The 12,996-nt window shown below is 43.2% G+C and overlaps 1 protein-coding gene across 1 annotated transcript in view; it reads left to right on the forward strand.

Moving 5' to 3' along the window:
- Window positions 1-243: 243 nt before the first annotated feature.
- MINDY2 (MINDY lysine 48 deubiquitinase 2) overlaps window positions 244-12,996 on the forward strand; it is a 60,965-nt gene continuing 48,212 nt past the window's right edge. Inside the window, exon 1 of the mRNA XM_075273523.1 lies at window positions 244-973. Coding sequence (XP_075129624.1) covers window positions 311-973 — 663 coding nt within the window. The 5' untranslated portion in view covers window positions 244-310. The remainder of the gene's footprint in view (window positions 974-12,996) is intronic.

A 12,996-nucleotide genomic window follows, 5' to 3' on the forward strand; every position in this document is an offset into this window, starting at 1 on the left:
TCCAGAGCGCTGGTAAACCTGCCCCAGTGCACTTGCATTACACTGACAATTCACCAGCTATACAGTCAACGTCCTATCACATCGCGCCCCCCTTTGCAGCAGCCGCTTGGTTATAGCCCTCGTCAGTCACTGCTCACAAAACTTTATTGATACCGTGCAAACGTGAACACTTCAAACTAGCCTCCTGTATACATCCGGAGATGGGTTTACAGCTGTGACATGACGTCATTAGGGGCGGGGCTGTCATGGCGACTGGGCCAGATGCTGAAGAGCCGCTGTGGTCCCGGTAAACAGTAGGCGACTCCCGGTAATGGAGGTCCCGGGTACGGCGGCGGTGGTGTCCAGCGGGAGTACGCTGGTGGAGACCTGTGACACTGTAGCCCCGGACCCTGTGAAGATAGATGTGCAGGCGGAGAAGCCTCTGTGTCCCGGGGATGACAGCGCCCGGCAGCGAGTACCGGCTCCAAGCAGCGGACAGGCGGCGGCCGCAGCAGCGCAGAAGGAGGCCGTACAGGCCCAGGGCCCGGAGCAGTGTCAGGATGGAGCTCCGGCAATAGGAAAAGCCATGAATGGGAGCAGGGCAGAGAGTGGTGTGCCGCCCGCCCTGGAGACAGGACTCGCTGCCCAGCCCGTGCCCGCTGCCCTCACTCCAGAAGAGCCGAGCAGTAGTGGCCAGAGCATCCCCTTAGGCTCCCAAAGCGTGGACTCTCTGGAGTCCTTCTCCAACCTCATCTCCTGCCCCAGCTCCGAGCTGAACAGCGAAGGGGCAGAGGAGCGACTCATCGGGGCAGAGGAGGAGGACGACAGTGATGCCAAGGAGGCACAGGCTGCCAGGGACAGGTTCCCCGGACAGTCCGTCTATCACATCAAGTGGATCCGGTGGAAGGAGCAGAACACCCCCATAGTCACTCAGAACGAGAATGGACCGTGCCCGCTGCTGGCCATCATGAATGTGCTGCTCCTGGCATGGAAGGTATTCAGCTCTAGGGACGTGGTGCTGTGTAGTCTGGCAGTATTAAGCATAGCTCTCTACATTGTCATGTCCTGCAGGTATATAGCTGTCACCCGTGCTGCCTGACATACCTTATGTACATGCTATGTATCCCAGGGTTGTTTTGGATCTGGTATGAGCACTATCCCAGAATGTCAGGGTTGTGTTCACACATGAATTTCACCAAAATCCACAACACATCTGATGACAGCTCACATCCCATGCATGTGAATGAGGTTTCCACAAGCCTGTCACATTCTATGGAAAGTACTTGTGCCAAAGGAAACATCCTTGATAAATAGCATGCTAAAAGTTCCTATGTATTCAGAATCAAAAAGTTGGTGGGTAAGAGCCATAATCCTTTTGCAGATATGTAGCACATCTGCCTGTCCCTTACTTTATAGTAAAATAGGCAAACATATGGTTATATTTGGTAGAGTACCAAGCCTCAGTAACATCCTACTGTCTTAGGGTGCATCCACACGGAGTAAAATGGAGTGTAATTTGGAGCGTTTACGGAGCGTTTACGTAAACGCTCCAAATTACACTCCATTTTACTCCGTGTGAATGCACCCTTAGAGCTACACGGCACTGTAGTTGTGTAGGGGGAATGATTCTCCAGCTATTGTAAAACTTGCGTTGTTTTACCCACATTGGGGTAGTCACAAGGTCACACAGCAGCCATAATTCCCACAAATCTCTGGTGTGGCCTTTTTAGTAACTAGGCATTCTCCACTTGGTTGTCCCCATATTTAAACTATACTATACAGTACTAAAACCACGTCACAATCCATCCTCATTGGCCTTTATAGGTCCAACAGGTTTATGAATTTGCAGTTCTGTGGACCCGCTATTGACAATACTAGATTATCTGAGTATACATCCAGAAAAATTGTTAGTACACAATAACAGAATACTGCCATGAGGAGCTAGGCGCCACCACCATGTTATCAAGGATGATAACAAGTTTACAACAATGTGCCATCATGCATGAAAAAGACATTGAGTGCTGTATAAGTGAAAATGGTGGGGACTCTGGAGTTTTCATTCTGGCTGACTCGCACATCATGGTTTGATGTCCCTAAAGCAAGGGATATCATCAAGAGTCCCCACCAGACACATCTGGTGCATTTATAATGTACTGCTGATGCTCAGGCCATTACACCTTGCTTTGCTGTGCTTCAGATATGTTTTGTGATGTTGAACCCAACCAAAATACTTCAGACAAACCAGATTGGGGAGCAGCCAGTGCAATTTCTCTAAATTGTAGCTTCACGTGTTAATTTCTATATGCACACATTGAGTGTCATATAAGAATGCATACAGAAGCTGACTTCCAGTCCACATATACGAGTCTATATGATTCAGTGAGTCACAGTCACGTGCACTAAAAGTAAAAACATAACTGAGCTGATAAATCAGCAAAAAAGCCATCGGTGAGAAAATTACATTAGCAACAGTTAGGCTGGGCAATTAATGAGCTCAATTAATGGAAATATATTTGCTGACATAGGTTATTTCAATTATTTTGCATTCATGCCATGCTGTCTGACACTACCATTGGCTAAAGGGTATGTCACTAACTATGCACCATCCATTCAGGATTGCTGATATATGAGTAACCAGAATTCAGTGGCATACAAATTGGAGGAGTGGTATATAAAATGAGGAGTGGTATATAAAATGAGGAGTGTTCTAAAATAGTCATTGAGTAATCGCAGTCAAGGTAAAATGTTCAAATAACTTTGATTTGGGTTATAGTCGTCCAGCCCTAGCAAAAGGGGAAAGGATAAAGGCTTTTCTGGGATTATCTCTTGAAGGCTGGGCCTCATATGGCATAAACGCCGCAATTTGTTTGCAGCGGAAATCCTGTGGACATAATTGCTGTATTTTACAGTCAGAGCAAATTGGATGGGATTCTAGCAAATCCTATGCCCACTTTGTGGTAAAAACCGTGCTGCAGACACGCTGCGATTTCCAAAAACGCCACAGTTTTGGAAATTGCAGCATGTCAATTATACCTACGTTAACACCAGCGGTTTCCCTGTAGGTCTTATTGAAACAGAAAGTCCACAGACGAAACCTCTGCAAACTTTATTTATTTATTTTTTTATTATTATGCTCTGCAAACTTTCTGTCTAAAGCACTGTGGGAAGAACTGTGATGCGTTGCCACTGCATTTTTTCCTACAGCGCTTTTTTTTTCTGCGGGACGCCATGTGGGGCCTTAGCCTAAGGCTGAGGCCCCACGTTGCGGAAATGCAACTTTTTTGTTGCAAATTTTGCTGCGTTTTTTTGAGCCAAAGTCAGGAGTGGATGGAGCAGAAAAGAGAAGTATAAGAACTTACTTTATATTTCCGATTCCTTTTGTAGCCATTCTTGGTTTTGGCTCAAAAGACCGCAGCAAACTCTGCAAGAAAAAAAAGCTGTGTTTCCGCAACGTGGGGCCTCAGCTTAAAGGGGTATTCTGATTATTTTAAGCTTGATCACTAAGTCTTGAGCATATTCTGACTTCACAAGTTCTCCAAAGCCCTGATACCCCCTAATATGGAATAATCAGATTATTCCTTTAAGTTACATGAGTAGTTCATCTAGAGCAGGGGTAGGGAACCTTCAGCTCTCAGACTGCTGTGAAACTACAACTCCCATCATGCTCCATTCACCTCCATGGAAGTTCCAAGAACAGCAGAGCAAGTATGCATGCTGGGAATTGTAGTTTTGCAACAGCTAGAGTCCAAAGGTTCCCTACCACTGATCTAGAGTGTAATATGCTAGAGATTTTTCTTCATATAGTTCTCAATTGTAGCTCAAGACTTGTGACCTACTTTAGCATTCAGGAATAATGTATAGGCTATGACAACATTTTATTTACATGTGCTCCAAAAGAGAGTTGGAGACACTGTCGCTTTTTCTTGCAGAAATTTTGTTAAGCAATATTTTGAAATTTATAGTACTTAATAATAAAGAATAGGGGTTTTTTTACACACAGACCTGCTGACACAACCTTCATCTACTCTCCCATACCTAAACATTTCCCTAAGGCTGAGTTCACATGTGCGCCAGACTCCGTCGCAGAAAGTGCTGAAAATCGTTGGAGAGAAAAGTCTTGCATGGCAGACATTTCTCTCTGACACTTTCAGTTTTGAAACGGCAGACGCCCATGTATAACCAACAGTGTATCTCCTAAGTTTTTTTTCCTTAATTATTTCCCTGTCAGGATATATTGCAGGCTCCAGTTACAACAGTGTATATGATCTCTGTTATAAAAGGAATTATAAGCCCCTTTAAGGCCTCGTTCGCATTGGGCACGGGACTGCGTATTTTGGTCGTGATTCTGATGTGGGAAGCCGTGTCTGAATAGGACCAAAATGTGCCTGCCGCGACTGTCGTGGTTTCCCGCTCCGGAGTAGTTCCAAATGAAAGGGCCTAGTCCGGAGGGTGATGTCGTGAGGCGGACGGCGTGCCTGACTCAGCTACGGAATCTGCCTGAAGAAAATGCAGCTCGTTTGTTTTTTCTGTGAGCCAGAACATGCCATTCTCCTAAAAAAGGAAGCTAGTGGTCTACGTAGACCTCCATTGTGAGGGGACTGATTCTGAGGTGGATTCAGTGGTTGCTTGTAGTACCCACATTACAGTAAAAAACTGCAGCCGCTGGCATGCAGGGCCCTGGCACTGTCAAACAGACTGTAACAACCGAACCAAAATATTGCCTGTTATTTAGGTTGACTTTCTGTTTTTGTTATTATACGATAAATTGCTCATCCCTACAACTCAGTACTGCAGTTCTTGAGTAAAGAAGCCTCATGTAGAAAGTCCATTGGACCTTCTGTTACCCCAGGACTTGGGTACATTGACGACTTCTGCACCCATTATATTTATGCCCCTAGAGCTATGCTAATATAATGTGCAGTAACTGAGTGTGTTCCAAGATATAACTGTAGAATGTGTAAAAAGAAATGAGTCATTTCCATAATAACCTATAAGTGTGGTTGATGGCCTTTCATAACGTAATAGTTTATATCTTTTTCCATGGTTGTTACTAGCAAAGATTGAAAGCAGTGATATTTCTCTTCCGTTTTCTTTGTACATTATCCCCTTTTATATTTGATCTTTTACATTTACTATTACAATGTCATGAATTTTTCAGGAGGGTGTATATACACTGCTCACAGTCTAGTATCATTGATCCCAGTGGAATGTGGTTCAAGGTTAGGCTGTGCAAAACTGTCTTAAATTATTTACCAAGAACATTTCACCAGGTATAGTCATAAGCCATACTACTGAATATCTTGTAACCATTATTCCGCTTTCATATTGTGATTGGAAAACCTATATATTACTTCATCTCAATATGCATTGTAGATACAATCCATGTATGTGGTCTGTGACAAAAAACTCTCCAGGATTTTCTCGCTCGCCAATAGCACTTCCTTGGGTGCAAGGAAGCAGAGTATGACTCCGTAGGGGAGCCGCTGTTGCAGCGTGGTCACCTCCTTCTTTTCCTGTACCTTTCTGGGTCCAGCCTTATGGAGACCTTCGGGTAGGGCCCTGCTGCCTTGATTGGGAAGGGGGGAACTCTGCTTGAGATATCTTATGGTGCAAAGGATAGGGTGTGGCTGCATCACTGCATCTGACTATTGAGGCTCTTTGGTCATGGTCCTACCAGAGAAAGACGATCGCTTTGCCCAGGCCCCAGTTCTTCACCCATGAGCCTCGAAAGGGGGATCTTGAAAAGTGAAGGATTGTTTGAGCAGGTAGTTTCTACCTTTCTGGTTTGTCACTAATCTTTCAAATATACCAGATGATTTGGAAATCTTTCCTTCCCTTTTCTGGCAAACCACTCCACTGTCTTAACCACTCCTGATCTTCCTAATAGACTTCCTTCTAGACCTAGTATGTTAAAAATACAGTTCTCTTCTCTTAGTGCTCTTTTTGACTTCTGCCTGGCGGATTACCCCTGGGTCAAGAGGTTTTATAGAACAGCAGTTAGGCTTTCCTTCTTTTATCAGATCTAGGGTCCCTCTGACCCCCATCCCATTACCACCCTAATCTAAATTTGATTTTTATTGTCCTGGTACAGCCCAAAATTGAGCCCCTGGATGAACTCTCTCCTTTCTTGGAAGATGGCCTTCCTTTTGGTCATTATGTTGGCTAGTAGGTAAGAGAGATTACAGCTGTCTCTGTCAGGTTGTCCCTTCCCACTGCATTCTGTGCCCACTCAACTAGTTCTGCCTGTTTCCTGGGCGGAAAGGGCTAGAGCTTCACTACAATGTATTTGGTAACTTGGTCTTCATCAGCAGACATATATGTTCTGATGCAATATGATTTTCTATCTTTTGGAAGATAGATATTACAGGCAGTGGTCCCTCTCATTATTCTAGCTTATTTTCTCCAGGTGGGCTGTCATTGACTTGGAGGAAAGCCGTAACTACTTACTTGTAATCTACTTTCCTTAAGACAACCACACAACTGATAATTATCCCACCCACATCCAGTCACTTAGATTGCCTGATTAAGGGGGTAAATATATAGTTAAAACAATATTTGGATATGTGTATATGTACAATGTGAAAGCTCCTTGGATCTCGCTAAAAAAAACTGGAGAAGAGAGGTGGCCACCCTATATTTAATGAAATCCCGGTTTCTGTTGGTCTTGTCCTATGGAGGAGGTGATCTCTGCCGGGGTGCGGTTGTTGACTCATTGCAAATAGATTACCAGTAAATAATCATTACTTTCCCAGTGCAATTTCTGGCCTGTGTGAACATACCTGTCTTTTTGCTGGATGGCTAATTATTATGTAGCAAAACTACACGTGATCTCTGCCATCTCTGGTTCTGTTTCACATGCAGAACCTTTGCACACAAAGATAGTATTGCCAATCCATGGTAAAATTTATATGCTTTTGCCTAGCGGAAATGAATGGTACAGTACATGTGTAAACAGCCTGAGGCTGGGTAATTACCAGTAATAAGTGCATGCTATTTGTTAATTGCAGTTATGAGTAGCACATATTCACTATGCCAGTAAATCAGAGGCTTTCAGCTAAGCAGTTATTAATATAGAGGTTAAAAGAATAGTGAGGCCTAATTCACATGTCCATATTTCGCATGTGTATATTTTCTATGATAATCAGATTGTAGATTGAACACTACCCTGCTTATTTTTTTGTATTATGTTCTCTCTATGATTGATCCATTTTTGGCGGACCATCAAAATATAGGTCACGTACAATTTTTGGTTTCCTCCATACCCTCAAAACAGGTCCCCCCCCCCCCATGTGCAAGATGGCCTTGAAAAATGTATATATATTTTTTTTTCATGGAGCTTTTACACCTTGGTTGTCTGAATAGCCTTAGAGATCAAACGGATGTGAATGGGGACTCATGTTGTTCATCACAACAATTAAAAACTTAATACCAGTTTTTTTCCTAGGCTCTCTGATCAGCTGTTGGGAGAGGCGCCATGTTTGGACGAGCGCTGCAGTCTCTTTACTGTTCATTGTTTAGTAGTAGCTATCGTGCATAGTGCATCGTGTTGCAGCTCAATTCTGTACCTTTTAATGGGAATGAGTAGCACCAGGACCCTGAGAACTATTGAACAGGATGTTACTGATCTGAGAAATGGAAATTGTTCGCTGGACGTTCCAATTGTTGGACCCAGACAGTCTGATATTGCTGACCTATCTCAAGTATACATCATAAATATCAAAGTTGTTGAGAAACCTCTATTTGTATAACAGAGCATAATCTCGGATGTGTGTTTAATGGATCTTTGTGTGATCAGTTTTAATTTTCCAAAGACCCTTTCACCTCTATTTATGTTATTGACAGCACAAAAGTTATTTGAAAATCATTCTGTCCTGTGTCTGTCCGGGCAATGGAGCCGGTAGCCCAAATCTTCTACTTCATAAATGGCTGAGAGAAGCCATAAAGCTCCTCTAATACATTAAAAAGCCATTGACTAAATTCCTATGAGAATAAATATGCATCAAACTATGAATGTAATTAATTATACAATATTAATAATTGTATAATATAATGAATCTTCATTTTACTTTGAAGCCGGAGTTGGTAGCATTTTTCTCTTGGTGTTTGTGATGTATGACTGACAATTCAGGCTGGGTTCACACTTGCATTGTGGTATCCATATGGAATCAATTTCTGTGATCCATCTAAAGATTATACAAACTGATTTGGAACAAGTCATTGAAAAAACAATTCATGTCAATGTTGTTTTTTTTTTGTTTTTTTTAAAACAAACCACAGATATGTTTTCAGCTTTTCCACCATTTAGCCACGGAGAAGAAAGTCAGACTTGCTACACTTTTGCTCCATCCAATAAATAAGGATACATGAGGGAGGGGCCGCAACAAATCCTTTTTTTTTTTTTTTTTCCCCCATTTGAATAGGTTTGCAAAGTGTCCGCCCGTGAGCGTCTTCTGGTCTCCGTGACAAAACCGTGTTTTTTGTTCTTTTTTAACCGGACACAATTTGGACATGCAGGACTTTGTATCCGGTTAAAAAAAAAACGATTTTGTCGCGGATACCTCAAAACGCTCACGGGCGGTTTCAGTCTCCTGTCAGGGTTTCTCGGGCAGAAGACGGAAACTCACAAAGCGGAGACCGGGCACTGGTATGAATCCGCCCTCACCAACAGATAGTAACGTGTTTGTTTTACAATCCGTTTTTTCTCTCTTTATTCTTCTCTGCTCATGCTCCGAGTGAAAGGAAAAAAAAAACGGATTGGTCAAAAACTGACATCCATTGACTAGTCCATCAAAAAAGACTGTATGCACAGTGTAACTGTTTGACAATTATTTATTTTTATACAGATTCACAACAGGTGTATACCTGGCGCAGATGTGAACATAGCCTGAGTCAGAGAAAAAATGTAAACTTATCTGAAATCTCATTTACAAAACAATTGAAAAACACACACTTGAGGGCAGAGAACGACGCCAGTAGCTGCTTTGGATTAGATCCCAGTGTTCAGACTCCAACTGATCAACATTTATTGTGTATTTCATCTGCTGTACATGTTTCTGGTGAGAAAACACTTGGCTGGAGATTGCAATATTGGTAACCGTGTCACCATTGGATATCATTTTATGGGCAGTTTTTTGTGATTTAGCTATTGCTGGAGGTTTTGTTGCTAGGAAACCTTGCCAGTTGTTTTAGAATACTGAGGATTGTTTTAGAAGAATAAGATTTTTTTTTAAAAAAAAAAAATTTTTAATTATTCACGTCACTTACCTTACGTGTAAAGATCATAAGAATTCTAAGTAAACTTGAAAACATCTGGTCTTACATGTCTTCTGTGATGTTCGCTTAGTTCCATAATGATCAACCGCACTCAGGAAATCAAAGTGAGACATACTTATATGTAATATTACTGAAGGGATTTCAAAGATTTGTTTAATCTGTTATTAGGAATGCAGGATGTGAAGGCAAGTATAATGACATGTGATATGTTGAGTATTACATATATATCGGTGTTCTGTGTTCTTGATGATTCCATACACTTTAGCGTATGTGTCACCTCTCCTGACATGTCTACCTTATAAGAAAGATGCTACAGAAATATTATTGGTTATTCCTCATTTATTAGTAAACTAACTGTTACCATTCCCTTTGTCAAGGGGCTTGCCATACACCGTGATGGCATCAACTAATGGTCAATTTATTCATAAATTTTCCTAGAAGGAATAACAGAAAAATGACACAGTAAGAAAAGGTGTTCTAGAATTTTTTCATGGAGTATAAACTTTCTTACGAAATTATACATATCAGGGAAGTTGGTCCTCTTTAAACTGGCTGGAACAAGGCAACCATTTGATATGCATGGCAGATGACGGGACGTAAAGATCTGGCTATTGGGTTTCAGCTTGCCATAATCTTTTGTTTTAGTTCAGATACAATCCATTGCTGGAGAAATTACCATGCAGAAGACATGCAAGCTCAGCTAATCATGGGGCAGTAGGGAGGGATGGCAGTTGCTGACCAGGCATTCATGTGACAGCTGTCTGAGCCAGCCTTAGAGTATGTCCACCTCTCAGAACACCAATATATATGTGCACTCTGTTTGGCACAGTGTGCATGCTGCCAGACCCTTCTGGTGTCTGTTTACCTCCTATGAGATCACAGGATTGGACAGGTAGATCGCCAACATTCCCAACCCTTCATTCTTCGACATCTATATTCAGATATTGATAATATAATGCATGTACATTAGTGTCATCTGAAAAGGGGCAAAGTGTTGCGGAACTAGCATGAGTCTGTAGAATGGAAGTGAACAGAATAGAGGCTATAAAACTGAAATTCTCCAATATAAACTTCATAACAGTACCTAAGGTAGATAGTGGCTGTAGTAGCAACTACTGACAGTCAGGTGACCAACATTACCAGATAATTCATCATATTTGTAAAATATGATATATGTATACTGTTTGTGTGTGTATGCATATCTATATCTTATGATGAATTATGCTGGTGTGATGTTTGATGTTGGTATATTTTAATGAGATTTTCCAGCTAGATAAAAATTCACTGATATACATTCAAATTGGGTTTCCTTATGATCATTAATTCCTGCACCACTACAGTTCCTTGCTGTTTTACTTCCTGATGCCTCTATTATGGCCACTGACCAACTGAGCAGGGCATCTCCAGGCATCTCCTGTAGAGATGAGCGAACAGTGTTCTATCGAACTCATGTTCGATCGGATATTAGGCTGTTCGGCATGTTCGAATCGAATCGAACACCGCGTGGTAAAGTGCGCCATTACTCGATTCCCCTCCCACCTTCCCTGGCGCCTTTTTTGCTCCAATAACAGCGCAGGGTAGGTGGGACAGGAACTACGACACCGGTGACGTTGAAAAAAGTAGGCAAAACCCATTGGCTGCCGAAAACATGTGACCCCTAATTTAAAAGAACAGCGACGCCCAGCTTCGCGTCATTCTGAGCTTGCAATTCACCGGGGACGGAGGTTTCCATCCAGTTAGCTAGGGCTTAGATTCTGGGTAGGCAGGGACAGGCTAGGATAGGAAGGAGAAGACAACCAACAGCTCTTGTAAGAGCTAAATTCCAGGGAGAAGCTTGTCAGTGTAACGTGGCACTGATGGGCTCAATCGCCGCAACCCAGCTTTCCCAGGATCCTGAATGGAATACACTGACAGTGTATTCCCGTATACCCCATATATACACCCCAAATCCTCGTTCCAACGGTGTGCCCCCCCACCTTCACCCCAGAAATACCCTGCAAGTCCCCTAGCAATAGAATTGGGGCTATATACACCCACTATTTTTGCTACTGCCATATAGTGCCATTGTCTGACTGGGAATTCAAAGAATATATTGGGGTTATAAATACCCTCATTTCTTGCTACTGGTATATAGTGCCATTGTCTGACTGGGAATTCAAAGAATATATTGGGGTTACAAATACCCTCATTTCTTGCTACTGGTATATAGTGCCATTGTCTGACTGGGAATTCAAAGAATATATTGGGGTTACAAATACCCTCATTTCTTGCTACTGGTATATAGTGCCATTGTCTGACTGGGAATTCAAAGAATATATTGGGGTTACAAATAGCCTCATTTCTTGCTACTGCCATATAGTGCCAGTTTCTGACTGGGAATTCAAAGAATATATTGGGGTTACGTGCACCCACAATTTTTGCTACTGGTATATAGTGCCATTGTCTGACTGGGAATTCAAAGAATATATTGGGGTTACAAATACCCTCATTTCTTGCTACTGGTATATAGTGCCATTGTCTGACTGGGAATTCAAAGAATATATTGGGGTTACAAATACCCTCATTTCTTGCTACTGGTATATAGTGCCATTGTCTGACTGGGAATTCAAAGAATATATTGGGGTTACAAATACCCTCATTTCTTGCGGCGCATGTGCGCCCACTTTCGCAAGTCGACAGTAGCCACTGCTAGCTTAAAATCTCTCCAGCAACGCCTGCATGTGCCTCAACACCGGCTTTTGTGCGACGTCCCCACACGCTGGAACTCAACGTTTCAGATGTTGAATAGAGTGGTTGAGCAGCAGAGACCTTTGATGGAATACCAGCTACAAAACCCTAGGGTGCCACAAAGTCAGCTGCCTCAGTTTCACATCCATGAGTGGCCATGGATGAGAGACCTTTGTGACATCCTACGGGTCTTTGAGGAGTCCACAAGGAGGGTGAGCTCTGAGGATGCGATGGTGAGCCTTACAATCCCGCTCTTGTGTGTTCTGAGAGAATCCCTGATTGACATCAGGGATAACTCAGATCACACAGAGGAGTCGGGGATAGCATCCGATCCGTCACAGCTGGAGAGTAGGTCCACACATCTGTCCGCTTCATCGCGTTTAATGGAGGAGGAGGAGGAAGAAGAGTTGTCCGATGATGTGATGGTGATACAGGAGGCTTCCGGGCAACTTCGAATCGTCCCATTGTTGCAGCGCGGATGGGTAGACATGGAGGATGAGGAGGAAATGGAGATTGAACTTTCCGGTGGGGCCAGAGGAGTCATGCCAACTAACACTGTGGCAGACATGGCTGAGTTCATGTTGGGGTGCTTTACAACCGACAAGCGTATTGTCAAAATCATGGAGGACAACCAGTACTGGATCTTTGCTATCCTTGACCCCCGGTATAAAAACAACATCTCGTCTTTTATTCCGGTAGAGGGGAGGGCCAATCGCATCAATGCTTGCCACAGGCAATTGGTGCAGAATATGATGGAGATGTTTCCAGCATGTGACGTTGGCGGCAGGGAGGGCAGTTCCTCCAGTAGGCAACCAAGTTCTTACCGGTCCACACAAACGAGAGGCACACTGTCTAAGGTCTGGGACACCTTGATGGCACCCCCTCGCCAAAGTGCCGCCACGGAGGGTCCTAGTGTCACCAGGCGTGAGAAGTATAGGCGCATGTTGCGGGAATACCTTTCCGACCACAGCCCTGTCCTCTCCGACCCCTCTGCGCCCTACACGTATTGGGTGTCGA

Source organism: Leptodactylus fuscus, chromosome 5, assembly GCF_031893055.1.
Source record: "Leptodactylus fuscus isolate aLepFus1 chromosome 5, aLepFus1.hap2, whole genome shotgun sequence".
Lineage (NCBI taxonomy): Eukaryota > Metazoa > Chordata > Amphibia > Anura > Leptodactylidae > Leptodactylus > Leptodactylus fuscus.